This window comes from Erinaceus europaeus, chromosome 3, assembly GCF_950295315.1.
Source record: "Erinaceus europaeus chromosome 3, mEriEur2.1, whole genome shotgun sequence".
Lineage (NCBI taxonomy): Eukaryota > Metazoa > Chordata > Mammalia > Eulipotyphla > Erinaceidae > Erinaceus > Erinaceus europaeus.
The window spans coordinates 52,475,754-52,500,046 of record NC_080164.1 but is presented as its reverse complement, the minus strand read 5'-3'; the positions used below and the strand labels follow the sequence as shown (position 1 = coordinate 52,500,046).

At 38.0% G+C, this 24,293-nt stretch overlaps 1 protein-coding gene and 1 long non-coding RNA gene across 5 annotated transcripts in view; one reads left to right on the top strand and one right to left on the bottom strand.

Annotated features, from left to right (window-relative positions):
* Positions 1–24,293, bottom strand: part of LOC132537663 (uncharacterized) — a 458,600-nt gene that overhangs the window by 355,988 nt on the left and 78,319 nt on the right. The gene's annotated exons all lie outside the window — the stretch shown is intronic.
* The window catches only part of AFTPH (aftiphilin), a 67,446-nt gene that overhangs the window by 4,095 nt on the left and 39,058 nt on the right, over positions 1–24,293 (top strand). For 3 of the 4 annotated variants that reach the window (XR_009548940.1, XM_007539612.3, XM_007539614.3), the window contains exon 2: positions 14,246–16,148. Coding sequence is in view for 3 of the 4 variants with exons in the window: in XM_007539612.3 (XP_007539674.2) it covers positions 14,277–16,148 (1,872 nt within the window). In the remaining variant the exon portion in view is untranslated. Of the gene's footprint in view, positions 1–10,322; positions 10,479–14,245; positions 16,149–24,293 lie in introns of those variants that run through there. The other variant, XM_060187193.1, reaches the window with a different exon arrangement.

The window sequence follows — 24,293 nt, the reverse complement described above, 5'->3', positions numbered from 1 at the left end:
TTGTTGGCACTGCAAAATAGATTGATTAATTAATTAATTAAACACCTGATACAGATTTGGTAAAAGACTGAGATTTAACATATCTAGTTTGGAAATACTTTTTATTTCTTTACATTATTTTCTAAACTCTGCTGTATTCTCAAAATAACAAATTTAATAGGGTGGAGGTAGGTAGCATTATGGTTATGCAAAGAGACGCTCAGGCCTGAGGCTCCAGAGTCCCAGGTTCAATCCCCCCTCCCAGCATAAGCCAGAGCCGGAAAAAGAATTACTGCTTTCTCCAGGTTTCTCTGCCATACCTTCCCTTGCCTGGGTTCTCCTGTAATTGCTGCCAACCTGCTCAGCAGACCAGAGTCACACTCCCAGTATCTATTTATGGCTGAATCTTAGGGCAGGGGCACATAGGTTGGGGTAGACTTGTTCCCTGGGAAAAGAAAAAGATCAGAACCTATGCAGTGGGGAGGAAGTGGGAAGTTGAAGGGTCATTGCTCATTAGGAGAAATGTAAGGAGAAGGAAAATGGAAGATTTAAGACTTCATCATTCCTAAATCATGACCACCCTTGCTCCAAATAAGTAGCTTAAGTAAACTTTGCAGAGATAAATTGCTAATAAATTAAAAACTGTCTGGGTACACAAAGCTGAATTTGCAAGCTCTATTTTGTTAGTAGTTCCCAGAGGAAAGTTAAGTAGTAAATTAAAATAAATTGTGCATACACACCCCCCAAACTATTTCAGCTAAGTATCTTCATGCTGTTATTTTATTCTCTCATATAGTACTTATTGACTACTTGCTATATGTCACACCCTATTGTCTGTGCTGAGGATACTGAGAAACAAAAAAAGCGCCTTCTTTAAGACTTCAGTTTCTTGCATGTATGCGTGTGTATGCTCATACTGTGCTTGTGTGAGGGGAGAGTAGGTGGAAGACAAAATATAAAGATAGCAAATGATTTTAAGAATCATGGAGAAACACAGGGTCAGTGTGGGGGCAGCTAGAAGGTTTTAGACAGTTTTACTTTAATTTGGTAGTGGAAAGTTACTGTTTTGTATAGGATGGGATCCAAGGAGGCTTAAGACTTGAAGGATGTAAGGAGAATAAGGGAGAGTGGCAGAAGCAGAAGCATGCCTGGAATATTCAAAGAATTTTAAACAGCAATGTTTGGTGTGGTCAGAGAATGAGAAGGGTAGTGTTTCAGGACTTCAGCAATTGGGATAATTGCCTTTTCACTCTGTGATGAAAAATCATAAATTAGATTTGCCTCACCATTTCAATAAAATTTCATCTACTATGTAAGGCTATATTAAAATATTTTCCAGTTGTTCCTCAAATATCCCTTTACAACTATGGGGGGGGCATTATGGCACACCTGGTAGAATGCACATGTTACAATTGATTTCCTGCATCATGTGGCATTGACTTTACTTTCACTTATTATTGTAAGCATTTCCTTATGTTCTTAAATGGTCTTTAAACTGACTTTGTGACTACATAGAATGTCATCTGTTGGGCTGTCAGAAAAGCCATGATGCATTTTTGCATAGACAAATAGAAATATGTCATGACAACCCAATAATAAGTTTCACTTTATCGCTACTGTTTTCCCACAGATTCAGCTTTTACTACCATAGAAAAGCTTCTCAGTGAATGAGTCTGGTGTAGAGCATTCAAAACAAAGGGGGAGAAAAGAAATGTGACGGGAGAGATAGGACTAGTTTCTAGGTTTTGTTAAAGTTTGTTATTATTATCATCGTCATCATTTTATTCCATATGGAATTAACATGATCAGACTGAGTTTTTTAAGTTTTCATTTTATATATTTATTTTTGTCATCATCAGGGCTTCGCTGTTTGGGGCCAACTCTTTTGGATAGAAAAGAGAGAGACACCAAGGGAAAGATGCCCACCACACCACTGAAGCTTCCTTAGTGCAGTGGGGGCCAGGTTCAATCCTGAGATGTGTGCCTTCCCAGTAAACTCTGTTGCCAGCCATAAAAAGACTGTTACGGTTGGACATAGCTATGGCCTAGTCTGGGAGACTGGATTAGATGAGAAAGGCTACTTACATCAGAGTGGAGTCAAAGGAATTAGAAAGAAGTACAGATATCAGAATTATGGGGGTTGTGAAATAAAAAATGTTCTATAAAGATAGTAGGGAGTGAAGAGCTTTGTGAAGAATGGCTTAGTAATTGAATGAACTGTGGAACCATTTGCTGAGTAAAAAGAAGCCTGGAAGTGGCCTGGGGAGGTAGCATGATGGTTATGCAAAAAGTCTATCATTCCTGAAGCTGCAGGGTCCCAAGTTCAGTTGATAGCATACCATAAGCCAGAGCTAAGTAAGCAATGCTTTGATTTAAAAAAAAAAAGGGGGGGGGGTGGGAGATGAAAGAAAAAAAGGGATGGAGAAAACCTGGAAGAAGTCCATGTTTGATGAAGAGCTTGAGCCTGTTATTGCTAAGCTCAGTTTAAGCGAAGTCTGGACTCGTAGAGAGTTTACTGGGCTGGACTATAGTGATAAATTTGGAACTCTACAATGGGGGTAATAACATAATGCAAACATATTCTAATACCTAAGGCTCCTAGGCCCCAACTTCAATCCTCCACACCACCATACACAAGAGCTGAGCAGTGCTCTGGTAAAAAATATATTAGTAGTAATAATAAATATAATAATAACTGGGAATAACTGAGGTCAGGAGTTGGGCCAGGAGATGTTCCACCTGGTAGAGTTCACATTTTTCCATACTTCAGGACTTGGGTTTGAACCCCTGGCCATGACATAGGTGCACCATGCAGCTCTAGTGATGGAGATATACAGGGGCCTGGGTGGTGGCACACCTGCATAAGCGCTTATAGTACAAATCACACATGGTACAAAGCACAAGGACCCACTCTCCATCTGCAGCAGGGATGGTTCAGAAACTGTGAAGCAGGTATGCAGGTGTTTGTCTTTCTCTTTCCCTCTCTATTTTACCCTCTCTCAATTTCTCTCTGACTTTCCTATCCAATAAAAATGGAGAAAGACCACCAGGAGCAGTAGACTCATAGTGAGCCCTCAGTGATAACAGCCCCAATGATAACCCTGGAGGCAAAAAAAAAAAAAGATAAACTATGATGTCTTTCCTGTTTCTCACCATCCATGGGAGTATGCAGGTGGGGGTGGGGGAGCCCATGGGCAGGAGGCATTGGGGGAAGGGTGGAATTGCTCAAGTGGGAAGCCCCAGGAAACCCTGACAACAATAAACAAATAGTTTTTAAAAAATTGTTTGCGTTTTTTTAATCTGGGAAACTTAGAGTGTGCTAAGTAAAAGCTTTAGATGGATGAGACTGTGTGGTAAGATTTAATTAAGAAGACACCCTAAATGAAAACTGAAAGAATTTATGCTCCTAATTTTTTTAAAATTTATTTCTTTATTGGGGAATTAATGTTTTACATTCAACAGTAAATACAATAGTTTGTACATGCATAACATTCCCCAGTTTCCCATTTAACAATACAACCCCCACTATGTCATTTATCATCCTTCATGGACCTGTATTCTCCCCGCCCACCCACCCCAGAGTCTTTTACTTGGGTGCAATATGCGAATTCCATTTCAGGTTCTACTTGTTTTTTCTTTTCTGATCTTGTTTTTCAACTTCTGCCTGAGAGTGAGATCATCCCATATTCATCCTTCTGTTTCTGAATTATTTCACTCAACATGATTTTTTCAAGGTCCATCCAAGATTGGCTGAAAGCTCCTAATTTTTTAGTATGTTTGCTAATAAATTTTTTATTTGATTTGAAGCCTACTTAAATAAATACTTCTGGGTTTGGCATAAATGTTATCAGATAGATAATCTAGCATAATGCTTATGTGATTATTTGGGCACTAGGCTTTTTTCCTATAGGAAAAGTAATGTGGCCTTCCTAATTCAGTGTTTATGCTAAGTAAAATGAACAGTTCTGTATCTAGGTAGTAGAGAAGATCATTCCTAAGCCATCTGCTACTTTTTAAAGTTTAACTTTTATTTTATTGATTTCCTTATTTTTAGAGAGAAACTTGACCATAGATAGCACTGCCCTGGTATATGCTATATGGGAATCACTCTGGGACCTCATGTATACAAGTCTTATGCTGTACCCTCTGAGCCACCTCTCTGGCCATATAAAGGCCAAAACAAGACTAATAGAAGTAGAACCTTTAACATTTACGTATATCCTAATGAGGCTAATTCCATAAGTAGATGAAATAAATGTTTCTGGCTTCCTCACCCTCACAAGTAGATATTTCTGTTGTTTTCTGTTAGCCATTCCTTGTTTATAGTATTTCCTATTTTACTGTGGTTTGTTGTGTGGAAGCATAAATGTCAACTCGGTCTGCTACAGTGACATTCAAAATCTAGAGTATTGACTTATTTTCTTAAGGCTTTTGTTTTTAGTAAGTTTTATAAAAAGCAATGAATCTGTTATTAAGAAATAAGTAATAGAGGAGCAGTTAAGGGCAACACTCATTTCTTAACTTAGAATTCAGTATATTGGTCAGAAACAAGTGGTTCTTTCTTTTGAGCAGTGGTTGACTTCAACTTGGGGATCTGCAGTGCTCAGGGAAATTCTACCAGAGACACCACAACTTCAGTTTTGGAATTGAGTATGAGTTGTTTTGGGGACATGCAATTAGAGATACTCAAGTCATTTGAGCAGGCAGATCTGGAAACTAGTCAGCCTGCAGGTAGATAGAAGTGTGGGCATTGTGAACACTAAAGGGTGGATGAGGTCTCTTGGGCATAAGAAAACAGGTTGGCCTATTGGGGAAAGCAGAAGCAGATCTGTACAAGGAGGAGGAAGAAACAATATGATAGCTAGAGGATCAAGAAAGAATGCCTCTCAGAAATGCTTTTTTCAGAGCGAGTAAAGTTTTTTACTTGGATAGTGAGGTGCTGTGCCATGTGTAATCCCAGCCCCTACCTCATTGAAGGGAGTTCTGGTGGTGGGGTCTCTCTCTTTCTCTCTTTGCCTCTATAAAATGCTTTTTCACTTAAAAATATTTTAAATACTTTCTCCTAATAATAAAGTAGCTTTAGCTACAGTTTTTTTTTCCTTGTTGATAGGTATTTAGGTTGTTTACAGTAACTTTTTAAAAAGCAGACAATATGCTGGGTGTCGGGTGGTAGCGCAGTGGGTTAAGCGCAGGTGGTGCAAAACACAAGGTCCAGCATAAGGATCTCGGTTCGAGCCCCCAGCTCCCCACCTGCAGGGGCGTTGCTTCACAGATGGTGAAGCAGGTCTGTAGGTGTCTTAGCTTTCTCTCTCCCTCTCTGTCTTCCCCTCCTCTCTCCATTTCTCTCTGTCATATCCAACAACAACAACAATAACTACTACAACAATGAGAAACAACAAGGGCAACAAAAGGGAAAATTAATAATAATAATAAAATTAAAAAAAAAAACAGACAATATGCAACTCAGGAGGTGGTGCAGTTGATAGGCATTGAAGTCTCAGTCATGAGGCCCCAAGTTTGAGCTTTGGTCCAACATGTGCTAATGTGATGCTCTGGTTTTCTCTCCTCTCTCTTATGTTAGTAAATAAATCTTCAAAAGAGAGGGAGAGCAGGAATTAACATTTTGTGGAAATATCTTTGCATATTATGGATGCATCTATAGATTTCATTCATTCATTCATACAAATATATATCTACATTCATATACAAATGCATATATGATAGAAAGCAAGAGGGAAGGAAAGACACCTTAGCATCACTCTACTGATTATGAAGCACCTTTGCATAATGGCCAGGGACTGGCATCCAGGTCCTTGCTCATAGTAAAGTATACTCTACCAGGTGAGCTGTCTCCTGGCTTCAAGGCTCCATTCTTGCAGGTGAAATCTCTTGGTTCAAAGAATGTACATGGATTTCTTTTTTGTTTTTATTTTTATGTTTGCAATTTTTTTTCTTGGGGTGATTAATGGTTTACAGTTGGCAGTAAAATACAGTAGTTGGTACATGTATAAATGACATTTTTAAGTTCTCCACATAATACTCTAACCCCCCATTTAGGTTTTCCTCCACCATCTTTTTTTTAAAGCTTAGTTTTTAAAATTTGTTACTTATTTTGGATAGAGACAGAAAGAAATCAATGGGAGAGAGAGAGATGCCCGCAGATTTGTTTCACTGTTTGTGAAGCTTCCTACTGCAGGTGGAGAAGGAGGGCTTGACCCCTGGTCCTTGTGCACTGTAATGTGTGTGCTCAAGCAGGTGTGCCACCACCCAGCCCTTTCTTTTCTTTTTTCTTCAAGGGCCTTGTACATGCATAACTTAATTATTCTCAGGACAGTTTTTTCTTTTTCTCTCTTTTTTTTTTTTTTGTAGTTACTTAAATTTGTTTATTTTTAAATTTTTATAAAATGGAGATATTGACAAGTCAGGTTGGCATCATGGTAGCATCTGGAACCCAGGCCAGTTTTTTCATGCTTTTTGTTTCAGAGAGAGCACACATACATGCACAAGAGTTTTGAGGGACTGGTGCATGATGGTGGAAAGGGGCCTAAGTTTTGGGTGAACGTGTTTGGTAGATAATAGGAGGGAGATGAGAAATTGTACTTATATGTCAACTGTACTGTAAGCCATTAACCTCCAAGTAAAATGAGAGAGAGAGAGACTATAGCATCAGCCCACCATCACGGAGTTTGATCTGGCACCATAGTGCTCCCTTGTGGTGCAGGGCTTGGAACCAGGGCGGTAAAGATGGTAAGTCTCATCATCTACCAGGTATACTATCTCCTAGTCCCTGAAGTTTTGATGTTTTAATAAATTGCCTGATATATAACCCACCAGTAACATTTAATTTTATCTTTACAGAACTTGCTTCCTATAGAGGTAGTATCAACATGAAAAGTAAATAAGCAGTATTTTTTAATTTGCCACTTTTATGCAGAATTATGTAAAGAGCAAAGAAACATTTTAATTTTATTAAATTAATTTGTTTATTCAGATAATAATATTGCACACTGTTCTTACAAACACCAAATCAAGGAGGAGTTCTTTGTTTAAAAAAAAGCTCTGTTACCTCTTGTCTGCTGAAAGGAATAGTTGGGCTTAGAGAAAGTGGATCTGAAGAGAAAGAAAGTGTTCTTGTGAGAAAGATTAACCTTAAACAAGATTAATGCATGCAAATCATTCTTGTCACTATTGTAGGCATTACTAATACAGATTTTGTACTAAAATTTTGTACAGGAATATTTTGGGGATATTTTTTCCTTACTGTACATGCCCAGTAGCTCCAAGATTATAAAGTGAGTTTATTATAAAATTCATTATAGACAAGGTTTGATTTCTTAGAAAATATCTAGAGTAGAAATACTTTCTAAGTTTTTGACTGAACTGCCTATATACAGTTTAAAAAATTCACAAGTATTTTGTTTAAAATTATCTGACATTACTCCTAACACTTATATGGAAGGAGCCACTTTCTTTTTCAGTGATACTAATAGTGTCTGGGAGGAAAATTGTTAGCTTCTATAATTGTCTCTAAATTTTTCAATATTCTTTTTGTCAGACGTTCTTGTATTCTGAATCAAGACCTATTTTCAGTTTGTAAATTGAAGCGTATATGACCAATCCGGGGGTTGTGGTGGTGGGTCATGACCAACTTTCAAGAAAAAAAGGATGGAGAAGCAAGAATGTCAGGAGCACACAAAGAGTAAAGGGTAAATACTCTTTAGCAAAGCTTTATATCTGCATGTTTTATGGATCATCAGGCTTATATGTTTCTTCTGGGGGGAGGGGTGGTTTGAAAAATTCTGCTTGTGACAGACTAGTTCCCAAATCATTTCTAGCCAAAAGTATGTAGTACATTCACAAATAATATAATCTATTTTTTTTTCTTTTTACCTTTAGCCTTTGTATCTCTCAGGAGAAAAGTAAAACTTTAAACCAAGCAACAACACCTATTAAAAGGTCAGTCAGCTAGAAACTTGTTTGTTGTGAGAATTCCTTCCATAGTTTCCATGATGTTATCAGTACAGATAAAACTACTATTGGCATTGCCTATACAGACCACATATGTACACTCAGGAACAGTTTGGGAGTGTGATTGTATTTAATTTCCATACAAAGCTTTTTGTTTTATGAATCTACCCCCAATGCCATCGTATGTTATTAACTGAATAACTGATGTCTATTTTTAAGCATATTTATTGTGTGGTTTCCTTTTGTCACTTCACATGTCTCTAGTTCAACTTTTTCTCAATTGATAAGCAGTCAGGAAACAAAAACAAAAGTCATGGCAAAGGCATAATTTGTGGGATATATCTGTCTTTAACAGGTCATATTCTAAGACCAAATTTGTAAGTCTTAGATTATCTAGAACATTGTCTGCTTCCGTTCTTGTTAGCTCATGTTATCCTAACTGTGTTTGGTTATAATTTTATAACCTTTAGTAGATGCTTTCCCTCCCCCCCAAAAAGTTGTTTTTATGTGTTTATGATATAGAGAGTAGTAGCACTGTTAGAGAGAAGGGCAGCTACCAAGGACCCACCAATATATACACATTTTAATTATCTTTAGTTTTGAAAACATGCCAACTGTTCATGTTTTTTGACTGCAAAATTTGTGAGACAATTTACATGAATATACTAAAGAAAGTTGCTGAAAGCAGAGGACCAGAAGCAAGGGAAATTATCGGTAGTTGAACTACCACACTCTTATGACACCACCTGACACCTCCACTGTTTACTCCTCAGATTAAAGCACATATTTCACATTAATTGCTCTGTTAGAAGAACACTAACACGTTTTTGTCCTTTAACCACCCCCAGTTCGTCTGCATTATATAAATATTAGCCCTTTCAGTGTGTACTTAAGGCAGGTTGCACCACTGTTTTCTTTTCAGTATGATATTTCAGGCCAGCCTCTCAGATCACACTCACTTATCTTGATTGAACTTGAACATTTCTTAATTTTTTGGTGGAGTACTGGGAGACCAAAGGCGGGGTTATAAAAATCTCATGGAGGCAGGGAGAGAGGGAGGGAGAGGAGGTAGCTCATAAGAGTTCAGTAGAATAAATGCCTCAGCAAGAACAATAATAATACATTCCCTTCTATGGTGAGCCTGCATGGTCAACAACAGAGGACTTTTCCTGTACATTTCCAGTCATTTTTGCAAGAGCAGTTTCAGTAAAGTGGAGGATGAAAACCAGATCGTACTGGGTTGAGGAGTGAGTGGGTGTTTAGGAAGCAGAGATAGTGAATATACAGGGCTCTTTGAAGAAGTTTGATGGTGAAGGGGAGGAGAGCTAGAAGAGCACAGAGAAGGTTTTCTTTTGCTCTGATTTTTTTTTTTTCTTTCCCCGACCACCAGGGTTATCACTGGGTTTGTTGCCTGCAAGACAGATCCACCACTCTCAGTGGCCATTCCCCACCCCCCCAACCTCCTTTCTTTTGTTGGATAGGACAGAGAAATTGAAAGAGCAATGGAGAGAAGTGGGGCGTAGGGGGAGAAGGAAGAGGCCATGACCCGTAACACTTCCTCACTGCTCGTATAGCCTTCCTCCTGCAGGTAGTACTGGGGGCTTGAACCTGGGTCTTTCTGTGTAATATTGTGTGTGCTCCACCAGATGACCATCACCTAGCTCTGCTCTCATTTGTTGTGAATCTAAGAGTTGAACATTTGCAGGCTAGTGAGAAAGCATAAATTGTAACAGAGAAACTCAAATATCATCATCACCACCACCACCCAAATAAGCAATTAAGGAAGGAAGCAGAAGTCTTAGGAGTTGTCTCTAGACAATATTGTAGGGGTAAGCAAGAATTTTAGTGAGGAGGCATGAAATCAAGGAAGCTCATACTTTTGGTTTCTATTTTCATTGTAAAATTTCAGGAACATTCAAGTGGGAAATTAGAGAATCAGTTTTATTCTACCATCATATAGAAAGGCAGAGAGATATAGGGGAAATTTTTGCTTCCCAAGGTATAATGCATTATCATTACTACTCCAGTTTTGTGGCATTTTATTCATTTTATTTTGTTTTTGCCACCAGAATTATCACTGGGGCTCTGTACTTGCATAATGAATCCACTACTCTAGGCATCCATTTTTTTCTTTCTTTCTTTTATTTTTTTTTATAGGGCGGAAAAAAATTAAGAAGGGAGGGGGAGATAGAGAGACACCTGTATCACCTCTTCACTACTTGGGAAGCTTCTCCCTACAGATGGGGACCAGTGGCTTGAACCCAGTGCTTGTGCATGGTAACATGTATGCTCAACCAGATGTGCCACTGCCCAGCACCTTATTTGTTTTGTTGTTTTATTACCAGGGTTATTGGGGCTCATGCCTGCATAAGTTCATTGCTCCCAGTTGTCATTTTGGTTTTCCTTTTTGTTTTTTTGATAAAGGGTGAGAGACAAAGAGGAAGAGACATAACTTACAGCTCTGCTTCATCTTTTGATGCTTCCTCCCTGCAGGTGGTGACACAGGATTTGAACCCAGGTCCTCTTGCATGGTAATGTGTGCTCTCCAGAGTGAGTCACCACCTGGTCCCTTGTTGCCTTTGTTATCAACAGTTAGATAATGTCTTTAGTCAATTTCTAAAATATCTCTTAGGAAAAATAGCTCTCATGTATTGCTCTATCTCACCTATAGCATGGTAGTATACATTAAAAATATTAAAATGTCTAATATTTGGGTTAAGCGCACATGGCGCAAAGTGTAAGTACCGGCCTAAGGATCCTGCTTCGAGCCCCCCGGCTCCCCACCTGCAGGAGATTAGCCTCACAGGTGGTGAAGCAGGTCTACAGGTGTCTGTCTTTCTCTCCCCCTCTCTGTCTTCGCCTCCTCTTTCCATTTCTCCCTGTCCTGTCCAACAACAGCGATGTCAACAACAATAATAACTACAACAATGGAAACAAGGGCAACAAAAAAGAAATAAATAAGTAAATATTTTTTTAAATGTCTAATATTTTATTTAACTTGTTTACTTTTCACTGTGAAACTATAGAAACACAGGAAGGGGGGATGGTTATGCATAGAAGGTTAAAATACAATTGAATCTAGGAGGTGGCTTACCCAAAATGAGCACACAAGTGACCACAATTGAGGACCTAAGTTCTACATAGGAGGAGCACCTGTAGGGGGGGTGGGGGGAAGCTTCTTGGTTACTGGAGCAGTGCTGTGGTGTCTTTCTAGCTCTCTCATCCTCTCTCTTACCATCTGTTTTTTAAAAAAGGCTGCCAGAAGTGGTGGAGTCATGTAGGCATTGACTCCAGTGATAAATAATTATAGTTGAAAAGTCCTTTCATAGAAATTTTTAAATATCAGCTTTATAAAATGGCACCTCTTATTCCTTTTTAGTATCATTCCCTGAAAAATGGATGTTTATTGCTGCTCATGTTGTGATTTACATTAGTATACATATTTGTATTTTTGTCAGTCACCCTAATTACCATGGAAGAATATAGAAAAGTTGGTTGTCAGAAGCTAGGAGGTGATTTCAGCAAGTGGCACATTGGACTGTTAAGTTAATAAACTGTGAACAAACCACTAAAACAAAAGCCTTTTCTATTTTACATTTTATTTTTGTTGAGGCAACATTGGTTTACAGGTCTGTATATTTTAGGGGCACAGTTTTATACTTCTTCTTGATGTATGTTACCACATCTACCACTAAGTACTAATAACTTTCTACCGATGTTCCTTGGGTCCCTGTCGCTCCTGTATCTCTCCCTCCTCAGTTTTGACTTAAGTTCTGCTGTCAGAGTCCAATGGCTTATTTATTTCCCTTTGACTTTGTCTCTTTGCTATGTTCCTCTGTATCTCATATATGAATGAGATAATCAAATATTTGTACTTCTAATTCTGAGTTATTTCACTCAGCATAATACCATCAATTTCATCAGTTGTTGTTGCACAGTTAGATTTCAATTTATAGCTGAGGTAGGGGTGTGTGTGTGTGTATCACATTTTTCTTAATCCACTTGGTTTGATTTCATGTCTTGACTAATACAGTGTTGCAATGAAAATCAGTGGGCACATTAGTGTTTTGCATTCTTTGGATGGATATAAATGGGTGGAGTTATTTGATCATATAGTGCTGTTTTTAGAATTAGTTATACAGAGCTATAGGTTTTCTTACAACTAGTTTGACAATACATTTTCCTGAAATTATACATTTCAATCTATTGTCAAATACACACATTAAAATGAAGATGATTTCTTTTTTAGGAAAGACACGTGGAAGTAGTAGTAGGTATAGGGCAAACTAAAAAGGAAGTAAAAGCAGGACCGTTGGAAAAAAATGCAATAACACAGACATAGAGGGGCAACACCTGGTTGAGTGCACATGTTACAATGCCCAAGGACCCAGGTTTGAGCCCCCAGTCCCCACCTGCAGGGGGGAAGCTTTGTGAGTGGTGCTGCAGGTGTCTCTCTTCCTCTCTATCATTCCCTTCCCTCTCAATTTCTGACTGTCTATAGCCAATAAATAAATAAAAATAATTAAAAATTACATACATACAGATAATTTTAGAATCAGCCTGTATTCTCAGGAGAACATTGGATGGGATGGGACACAGAACTCTGGTGGTGGGAACTGTATGGACTTATACCCCTACTATCTTAAAATTTTTATAAATTAATACTAAATCACTAACAAAAAGTTTTATTTATTTATTTTTTATTTTTTTATTTATTCCCTTTGTTGCCCTTGCTCTTTTATTGTTGTAGTCATCATTGATGTCGTTGTTGGATAGGACAGAGAGAAATGGAGAGGGGAGGGGAAGACAGAGGGGGAGAGAAAGAGAGACACCTGCAGACCTGCTTTACCGCTTGTGAAGCGACTCCCCTACAGGTGGCGAGCTGGGGGCTTGAACCCGGATCCTTACACAGGTCCTTGTGTTTTGCGCCACCTGCGCTTAAACCGCTGTGCTACAGCCAGACTCCCTAACAAAAATTTCTTTTTTTCACATTAACAAAATAAACTTGTCATCTTTTTGTCAGAGGTCATGTCACATATGTTTTATAAGGGCTCATTAGATACTCTTCATGTGAGTGCTATTGACTGTAGGCACTCACTTTCTATACCAAAATGAAAGAAATCAGTTTATTGTTATTTTGATGAGCTACACACACACACACTCACACTGAAAAAATGTTGAGTTGATAAAGAATTTAGTTTATGGCTTTTCTTCCTTTCTTTTTTTCATATATTTTTAAAAGTTAAGCTGTGAAACATAATTTTGTTTTAGTTGAGACTCAAGGGAGACCAGAGCACCACTCCACCATTTAATGTGGTCCCAGTCATTGAACTTTGGATTATATACTGTCTAGGGCAGGGGAAATAGCATGACTACTTCACACCAGACTTGCAAGCCAAAGGCACCAGGTTCAGTAGTCAGCACCACCATTTGCCAGAGCAGACTAGTGCTTTGATCCCTTTATCTCTCCCGTGAAAGTAAGTTTTGAAATAACAACAACTTGCACTCTGCCACTGAGTCACTCTAGATATATTGAAATAAAAAAGTTAACCAAAATCCAATTTTCATAGGACATAGAATAATTCTTTCCCATCGCCACACTGGGATGTTTTAGTCCTTAGGAAGTGTCGGTACTGTGGCACCTCTCCCTTTCTTCCTGTCTCTATTCATCTATCTCTTAATCTGAAGGGGGGGGGGTAAACAAAACAAAAAACAGTTGGGTTGAGCCATGAAATCACCCAACTTAAAAGGTATGATAGATAACCTGCCCTGGATTACTCGGTTAAGCACATAGTGCTAAGCACAAGGATGGGTGCTAGGATCCTGGTTCTAGCCCCGGCTCCCCACCTGCAGGGGTGTCGCTTCACAAGTGGTAAAGTAGGTCTGCAGGTGTCTGTCTTTCTCTCCCCCTCTCTGTCTTCCCTTGCTCTCTCAATTTCTCTCTGTCCTGTCCAACAACAACCAGGAACAACAACAAATAACAACAATGGAAAAAAGATGGCTGCCAGGAGCAGTGGATTTGTAGTGCAGACATCAAGCCCCAGCAATAACCTGAAGGTAAAGAAAGAAAAAAGAATAAGAAAGCCAACTTCATGGGGCTAGTTATGAGGGAGAGTAGATTGTTACTTGCCAATAGCTAGAGTTTAGGAAATTATTTGACTATTTAGAAATAGCATGGAAAATAATTTAAAAGATATAAAACAGCTCTGTGAATTTGCATTGCTTTGAAATCATTTTAAAGTACTTCTGAAAGACCTTGTTATATAACTGTCACTCAAAAACAGTATCTTTTTTACAGGTATAAATTAATTATCTGAAAGCAACTAAAAATGGAGCCAGACATCATTCGAATGTACTCTTCATCCCCACCACCTCTAGACAATGGAGCAGAGGATGATGATGAGGATGAATTTGGAGAATTTGGTGGATTTTCAGAAGTTAGCCCTTCTGTAGGTTTTGTTGATTTTGACACACCAGGTTATACTCGTCCCAAGGAAGAGTTTGTACCTTCAAACCATTTTATGCCAATTCATGATTTCTCAGAAAATGTAGATAGTCTTACAAGTTTTAAGTCCATTAAAAATGGTAATGATAAGGACATCACTGCTGAACTTTCTTCTGTGAAAGAACAGTCTGATGTTTTACTTCCTGCCACCAGCAAAGAAATAATTTCATCTAACACTTTAGATGCTTCCACTGCTGACATGCGAAGTTCAGGAGAGCAGAGACAGAATATTGGAACACCTGAAAGTTTCTCTCCAGGAGATTTTAGAACTGATATTAATGTTCATCAAAACAAGCTATTAGAAAGCTGCAATGGTGAAAAGCCTCCTTGTCCAGAGATTCTGACAAATGGATTTGCAGCGCTGGAAACTGTAAATCCTCAGGGAATAGATGATTTGGACACTAAAGCAGATTCAAAGGAACCAAGACCTGCTAGCACTCTTAGTACGGAATATAACTTAGACTGCGCACCTGTTGAGGGATTTGCAGATTTTACCACATTTTCCAAAAAGGAGAGGATACAACTAGAAGAAATAGGCTGTGAAGTTTTAAATGATAGAGATGCACTAACCATTGAAGAAAACAATGAAATTAACAGAGTCAGTGAACTAAATTCTGTAAAAGAAGTGTCTTTGGGTAGAAACTTTGACAACAGAGGAGATTCTGATGGAGAGGAGCAGGTTTCTGTTTCAGAAAAAAGCATAATGAGTGAAAGAGGTTTCAGTACTGAAAAACAAGATCTTCCCATGTTACAACAGGGTAAATTTTTAAATTCAAGTTTAGTAGAGTCAGATGATAATTTAGAAGCCACTAGGAGAGAACAATGTAAAACTGAGGAAAAACCTGATTTATTTACTTCTAAATGTCCTGATCTGTGCATGGATTCTGCTAAAATTTCTGACGCTGCTGATAAAGTTGATTCTCCCAAAGAAGAAAGTAGAAAGTTTACTAATTCCCCATATCCCAGCATTGATTCCACAGGAGAAAATATTTTGGATGGTTCTTTAAGTATAAAAAATGGAAATAGTAGTAATGACTTTGTAACTTGCAACAACACCATAGAGGATGATTTTGGTGACTTTGGCACAGTCAGTGGCACAGCACCACCTTTTGGTATTCAAGAATCAACGGGTGATGTCACTTTTGAAGAGTCTTCAGAGCACTTTCCACATTATAGTGAACCATGTGATGACTTTGGAGAATTTGGGGATACAACTGCTGTTTCTTGTCAAGAAGAAATTGTATATACTAAGTCAGACCTAAAACAGACTTCTGATAAGTTCTCAGAGGGATGTAAACTAGCAAGAAAGTCTACTGTGACAGGCACTGAACCCATTTCAAAACTGAAAATTGGGCAAGAAGGTGAGTTTGGAGATTTCAGTTCTATGCCAAATATTCAAGATAACTGCAATGCTTTTCAAGACCCTGATGACTTTGCAGACTTCAGTTCAGCTGGCCCTAGTGAAGTTATAGATTGGAATGCTTTTGAAGATGGACAGGAAGATAGCTGCTCTTGGGCTACTTTTGGAGACCAGCAGACTACTGAATCTCATCATCGGAAAGAAAGCTGGCAGTCACATAGGACAGATGAAAAGATTGATACCCCAGAGAGCCCCAAAATGCACAGTGTTTCTATAACAGCTTCCAGAGGAGCATTTGCTGGTGGTCATTTACAAGAATCCACCCCTTCAGTTCAGGTATTTACCAATTTTCTCTATTTTTATAACATACTGATCTTATGGAGGCTTTTAATTCATGTCTCTAAGAATTCTGCTTAAATTGGGTACCTATTAAAATAATCTCTGTGATATATGTGTGTGTATGTGACTGTGATATACACACATATATATATTCTTGTCAGATCTATAAATTAGTTACATTTTCACAATTCTTTGATAAACTTTAAATAGTACTGTAGTGATGATGGTCAAAATTTATCGAAATTTGCTGTCTAGGTTTTGGTGAATATAAATTTTGCTTATATGAAATTTATTCATTGGCTATTCCTGTTAATTATCTTTATATAAATCATGTATCTTTTTTGTTTGTTTTCCTGACCAAAGCACATTTCAGCTCTGCCTACTGGTGATGCTCAGAATCAAACTTAGGACCTCTCACATGCAAGTCCTATGTAGTACTGCTATGCTATATCCCTCACCCTCCTCCAATTTAGAAAAAAAAAAATTCAAGCTTCAGAAAGTAAATTCACTAAATTTTGTTCACTAAAGACCTAGGAAATTAAAGCACAGTTTTTTTTTCTGTCCTATTTTAATTTCTTTTTTTAAATTTATTTATAAAAAGGAGACATTAACAAAAACCATAGGATAAGAGGGATACAACTCCACATAATTCCCACCACCAGCTCTCCATATCCCATCCCCTCCCCAATAGCTTTCCTATTCTTTATCCCTCTGGGACTATGGACCCAAGGTCATTATGGGATGCAGAAGGTGGAAGGTCTGGCTTCTGTAATTGTTTCCCCGCTGAACATGGGCATTGACTGGTCGATCCATACTCCCAGTCTGCCTCTCTGTTTCCCTAGTAGGGTGGGTCTCTGGGGAAGTGGAGCTCTAGGACACATTGGTGGGGTTGGCTGTCCAGGGAAGTCTGGTTGGCATCCTGCTAGCATCTGGAACCTGGTGGTTGAAAAGAGAGTTAGCATACAAAGCCAAACAAATGGTTGACCAATCATGGAACTAAAGGCTGTAATAGTGCAGATCAAGAGTTGGGGGGGCCCTCCATTTTGTAGATAGCTAGTAGGCATATTTTAGTTATATTACAAAGGGCCGGTGGCTATACTAGTTTTTTGTTTTGTTTTGTTTTTTTTCCCCTTAGCCTGAAATCTGATATGCAGGTGGATTCAAGTTATTGTCTTTGGGGAGATGATGTCATGGCTGGAAAAAGGACCAGAAAGCTGGATCAGGGAAGAAAGTAGCTTCCAAATATGGGAAAGGGGTATAAATACTATTGACTGTAAACCCCATCGATTTGATTTGTTCTGGGGCCCATATTCAGCTTAGGAGCCTATGTGACCTCTGCATCCCTGTAGATCTGAGCTCACATTCTGTGGTCATGAGAATATTCCAAGCTGTCCCAATCTCGACCTATCTTCCTCAGGTGTAGCATAGAGTATGTTGTCCAGCCTCCCTTTGGAGGATGGAACATTCTCTACCATTGTTGATCCAAGTTGAGGGCAAGGTCCTATTGTGAACCCACAGAGGGGTCTATTTTTTTAAATGTTTTTAATTATATTTATCTATAGGATAGAGACAGCCAGAAATTGAGAAGGAAAGGGGGTGATAGAGAGGGAGACAGATAGACACCTGTATCCCTGCTTCACCACTCGTGAAGCTTTCCCCCTGCAGGTGGAGACTGGGGGCTTAAACCTGGGTCCTTGTGCATTGTAACCAGGTCTGCCACCACCTGGCCCCTAAGGGGTCTATTTTGTTGTTCCTGATAGAGATGACTGGTAATAATGGAGAGAGGCATGTATTTGAGGTCTAGGCCCATCATGTCTGTTTGGAAATCTCAAGACTCCCAAATAGGGCCCCAACTGATGGGGTGGCCTAATAGTGACTAAAGACTCATCATTAAAGTATGCCAGTCTCTTGCCCTTATTCAGCTTTTGCAGTCCTTGCTTTGCTAAGATTAGCTTTGGAGTGAGTGAGAGAACTGTAATAGGAAGTAGGTGAAGAGGGTATCTAAGTCTAATTAGATACTATTTCATTACGAACTTTATACTGACTCACTGCAGACTATTGTGCACTTTTGTTTTCAGGTATCTATTTTGCCCTAGTTTATGGATACGTGTGAACATATGCTCTGTCTCACAGGACCTGGTCTATATCTAGGTTTTGGGACTTTGTTAGGAAGTGAACCGCCTGGAATGGGATTAGAGAATACTATGAAAGGAAAGGTCTCACCCAAGTTATGAAGCTGAAGGGTTGACATTCCCCACCTCAAGTCTCTGGACACAGTCTTAAGTGAAGCATGCTGAGATAGTACTTGTTGTGTTGATTAGGTTGGGATTGGTGGCTGCAATATTATTTGGTATGAATTGAGAGAAGCATGCAGGAAAGTGCACGTCACCCTACATGTTCCAGGACTGGGGGAAATATAGGCTCTATAGAGAAAATGTGAGATTCCTGCTGTCTTAGGGTTCAAGCAGACAATAGATAGTTATTGTTATCATCACATTATTTGGTAAGTGGGTTAACTTTGAAAAATCCCTTTGTTAGGTTTTGCTGTATCATACCCAACATAACCATAATTTATGTCCTTTGACATTGTTTGTATATAGCTGTGCCACCAGTTGCTTCTCTTCTCCCTGGTCTAGGCTTTTGAGAGAGTCAACATATCAAAGACTCAGCCTATGTATTAAAGCACAATTTTGGTTGCAGAAAAGGTAGAATTTGAAACTTCAACTTCTAGTGACAACTAACACTCCTAGAGGGGCTGGGCAGTGGCTCACCCAGTTGAGTGCTTATGTTACTAGACTCAAGGACTCAGGTTTGAACCTCCAGTTTCCACCTGCAGTGGGGAAGCTTCACAAGCGGTGAAACAGAGCTGCAGGTTTCTCTCTCTCTCCTTCCACCTTTCTTCTCAATTTCACTCTGTACTATCAAAGAATATAGAAATAAAATTAAAATTTTAAAAATAGATAAAACATTTAGAGTAAGAGTGTAAGGTAAATTAAGGATTAGCCCTAGAACAAAAAAGTCTTGGATTGACTTACTGTAGTTGTATTTATTTGCTTATAATTTATGACTCAGTGTTTACTCTTCTTAGGAAGTAGATGTATCAGAAAGACTAATTTTACCCCCACCCCTATATCTTTATCTGGTCCAGATTCTTTTCAGAAATTAAAATTGATTTTGACCTAAACTAGTCCTGAGAAGTACAGCTTGATATTCAGGTTGTTCCCCAGTCTTTCTTCCTTGTGGTAAAATTAACCATTCCTCAACCCCAGGGATTTGGAAGAAAGCACTCCCTTGAAAATCACGTTTCTTTACTGACAACTTAAGAACTATTACACTGTCAGAGAAGTCATGCCATATTTTTCTATGCAAAAATGCATCACGACTTTTCCAAACAACCCAATATAACACTTGGCCTATAGGTTTATTTTAAAGATACTGAGAATGAAATCCAAATCCACAAACTTTGTCCTACAGTTATTTTCTGCTAATAAGCAGAGAATTGTTAATTGAAAATATAGCCAAAGTCTGTTTATTAAATGAAATGGCTATTTACATCATTGCTTTGATACTTTTGTTACATTAAGATAGTGAAGTAAATTGTTACTAGTCACTGTGTACAGCTAATGACTTCTTATTTGACACTGAAAATCTACAAAATTTAATTTATTAGTTTAGTAGTTACATGGTTTGGCTGATGTATATTATTTTCTATAATTTATTATTGAAGTAGAAATTTGCATTTTTAAGCAGGGCATAACTAATTTTGTAATGCAAAGTGAAGCCTGCTGATTTTGACTTTAATCCTTTCCGTAATTAGTTTCATCTTACTTGAGTATAGAGTGGCACTGGTAGTAAGTGGTCTTTAATTTGTAACCTCTGAACTTTTAACATCATCAGGTAATAAATTTTTCAAAGTATGGCTACTTCAAAAAGTAATTTTTGCATCATACAAATTCATTGAAGTTACATGTAATTTTAATAACTAGATACAGAAGCTGATGAGATATGAGCTTTATGGAATATTTTATATCTAAATGTTTTCATCCTTGAATCACTACTTGGTAAGTTTAGTGATATTTAGATTGCTTCTGAACTAAGTTGTCAATGAAAAGAAGATTGTATCTACTTCAAAGACTTGTGAAGATAAAATGGCAGTAATTTTTTTTTTTAATTTCTATTTATAAAAAGGAAACACTGGCAGTGGTCTGGGAGGTGGTGCAGTGGATAAAGTATTGCGCTCTCAAGTATGAGGTCCTGAGTTCAATCCCTGGCAGCACATGTACCAAAGTGATGTCTGGTTGTTTCTATCTTTCTCAGGAATAAATAAATAATTACTTTAAAAAATAAAAAAGGAAATACTGACAAAAACCATAGGATAAGAGGGGTACAACTCCACACAAACCCACCACCAGAACTCCATATCCCATCCTTTCCCTGATAGCTTTCCTATTCTTTATCCCACTGGGAGCATGGAACCAGGGTCATTATGGGATGCAGAAGGTGGAAGGTCAGGCTTCTGTAATTGCTTCCCTGCTGAACATGGGCATTGGCAGGTCAATCCATACTTCCAGCCTGTCTCTCTCTTTCCCTAGTGGGGCAGGGGTCTGGGGAAGCAGGGTTCCAGGACACATTGTTGGGGTTGTCTGTCCAGGGAAGTCCAGTTGGCATCATGCTAGCATCTGGAACCTGGTGTCTGAAAAAAAGAGTTAGCATACAAAGCCAAACAAATTGTTGACTAATCATGAACCTAAAGGCTGGAATAGTGTAGATGAGGAATTGGAGGTCTCCATTTTGTAGATAATTAGTAGGCCTATTTTAGTTATATTCCAAAGGGCCTGTGGCTATACTAGTTTTTTTGTTTGTTTGTTTGTTTTTTGTTTTCTTTTTCTGAGCCTGACATCTGATATGCAGGTAGATCCAAGTTACTGTCTGGGGAGATGTCATGGCTGGAAAAGGAACAGAAAGCTAAATCAGCGAAATAGGAAAGGTGTATAAATATTGTTGACTGTAAACCCCATCGATTTGATCTGATCTGGGGCCCATATTCTGCTCAGGAGCCTATGTGACCTCTGCATACCTGTAGATCTGAGCTCACATTCTGTGGTCATGAGTATGTGTAGCAACAAAGCTGAAAACTAGTATTGTCTTGCTATGAAACAATGTGGCAATAAAACAAGTAAAAAAGAAAAAAGAACCTTACTTTCAAAGTATTCCTTTTTGCCATAAGACCATTATATATGTGTATTACTTTATCATTATGTATGTATATTGCTTTATAAATTTACTTTACTTGTCTTTGACCTGTTAATGTCCCACAAAAGAATCTTGATTGAAATCGCAGCCAACGTGCTTTTTTTTTTTTCTCTTTGTTGTATAGCTCAGGAGATAATACCAAGCACTGCATTTGATTCTGAACTTTTAAGAAACATAACTCAAGCAACTAAGAGGTGGTAGAGCCCAGGACTTGCATGGGCAAGGTCTTGTTCGATTCCTGCCACCACATAAGCCGGAGTGATGCTCTGATTCTCATTCTCTCTCTCAGTAATAATAAAGTTTTAAGTTCATCTTTTACAACATAGTAGTAAATGGGCACTAAATAAAGATATATAATTTAAAAGAAAGCTAAAATAATTATTAATTTGTATGCTATTTGAGAAGTTAGATGTCTAGTAAATGATCTCTTTATATTAGTTGACTATGGAAAAGGAAGCTGTGAAGCATTTATTTTATTTTCTAATTGATAATGCTACTGGGAAAATGCTGCCAGATGTACGATTGTTTTGAAAGCTTCAAAAATTAAGAGTATCATAAAAAAAGAGAGGCGTAGTAATACTTCGGTTTACTGCATCTCTGAAACATTAGTTAACAGTTTGTTCACTAGGAAGTCAGCATTCTCAAACTAAATATAACTAACCCTATATTTTCACCTTCATTTATTGGATCATCTGTCTATGATTTGTGCAGTTTTTTCTTTCTATAGCTGAGCATTTGAACTTATGGCTGAAAACTAAATAAGCAACATAAGAAATTAGTTGAAAGGTAGAGACTTCATAATTTAAATCCTGAGGTTATAATGTACTCCATGGTGTCTATGGTTGACTATATTGTGTTATGTATTTGACAGTTGCTAAGAGAATGGATTCTCATCATGCACATAAACAAAAGGCAGAAACTCTGGTAATAAACATTAACTACTCTTTTTTGTGGTGCTTGTTTTTTCAGTATACAGTTGATTCTTGAATAAGGAATTAGGACAACCACAACCCCACCTGCCATACCCCACCTTCAATTTGCAGTTGAAGATGGGAGTATGATGTTTGACTCTGCAACAACTTAAAACTGCCTGTTTCTTGGTGTCCACAGGGCATTGGTTTCAGGATCCCCGTTGGATTCAGCCAGCCAACATACATATTTCATTGAGTTCATGAATTTAGAACCTAGAGATACAGAGGCCTAAAAAAAAAAGTGGACCTAGTTAGTTGAAAGCCTATGTTGTTCAAGAGTCATTTGTAGTCATACATCATATCATTATGTATTCACCAGAAACTAATATGTCAACTGTATCTCAGGGTTTTTTGTTTGTTTTGTTTTTTAAAGGAAATTAAGGTGTAAGATTTTGGCTTTGTAGCTCTTTGTTTACTCAAGAATTTATGTAAATTCCTTTTGTTATTTTTCCCTTAGAAAATTTGAGGGGTTTTTTTTTATCTAAAATAGAAATACTTTTAGATTTATACAGAAATTGTGTGGAAGGGGACAGTAAAACTTGCCATCTTTTTAGAGCACAGTAAGTATTATAGCTGGTCACTCCTATATAGTTTGAGAGTAGGGTTGATAAGTATACAATTATAGCCCGTATTTGATATCTTATTTAATATTTAATAGTGGTGAGGCAGAAGGTATCCTCGTAAATGGAAGATTACATTACTCAGTGGATTTTTTGTTTCTTCTGAACTTAAGGGCAAGATCTGTGCTATTAATAATAAAACTTATCACCTTAATCAACTTTTATTCCTAAGGAAGGAAAAAAAACTAACTAGAAATATCTTGAAAGATGTCTAGGAATTATGTTAGTACAAGATATCTTAGAAGAGATCATGTATTTGAATGGCATAAAGACCAGTGTCTAAGATCAGGGGAGGTTCTGGTCTTATACTTCTTTGGGAAAATGAATGGGACTTTCACAACTTAATCTTTTTGTAATCTAGTGTAGTTACTTATCAAAGTATTAATCAAGTGTGTTCATCAGGGCTTTCCAGAGAAACAGCACTAGTAGAAGTATGAATAGGTAAGTGGGTGGATAGATGGGTGGATGGAGTGTTGATTATAAGAAATTGACTTAACGCAATTTTGAAGGATGAGAAATCTTAAGAGCTGTAGTCCGCAAACTGTCAGTTGTTTGGATGGGACTCATCCACACTAGGGAATAATCTATTTTACTTACTCCACCAATACAGATGCTCATTTTGTTCAGATATACCCTTACAGTTCCAAAATAATATTTAACCAAATGTCTGGATACCCTATCACATTAGCATACAAAATTAACTATTATAACCATGGATAGTGCAACGACAGGGCGTAGAATTTGCAAACCTGTATGCTCAGAGGCAGTCTCCCCCTCTGCCCATTTTCTTCCCTCTATTAAGAACAGTGGTGAAGCAGGTCTGCAGGTGTCTTTCTCTCCCTCTCTCGGTCTTCCCCTCCTCTCTCCATTTCTGTCTGTCCTATCCAATAGCGATGACATCAGTAACAACAACAATAATAACTACAACAATAAAAAAATAACTACAACAGTAAAACAACAAGGGCAACAAAAAAGGGAAAATAAATAAGTAACATAAATACTTAATTTTTTAAAAAAGAACAGTTTTTTAAATTTTATTTATTTATTATTGGATAGAGACAGAGAGATTGAGAGGGGAGGAGCAGATAGGGAGAGAGACAGTTCCTGCAGCCCTACTTAACCACTTTGTAAATTTTGCCCCCTGTAGGTGCTTGAACCTGGTCCTTATATACTATAGTGTGTGCATTTAACCAGGTGTGTCACCACCTGGGCCCCAAGAACAAAAATTTTTTAAATCTTTGAGTCAAAGAGATAGATTACCAGGTAGGGGTGCCTACATGATCATGTGCTGTGATCTC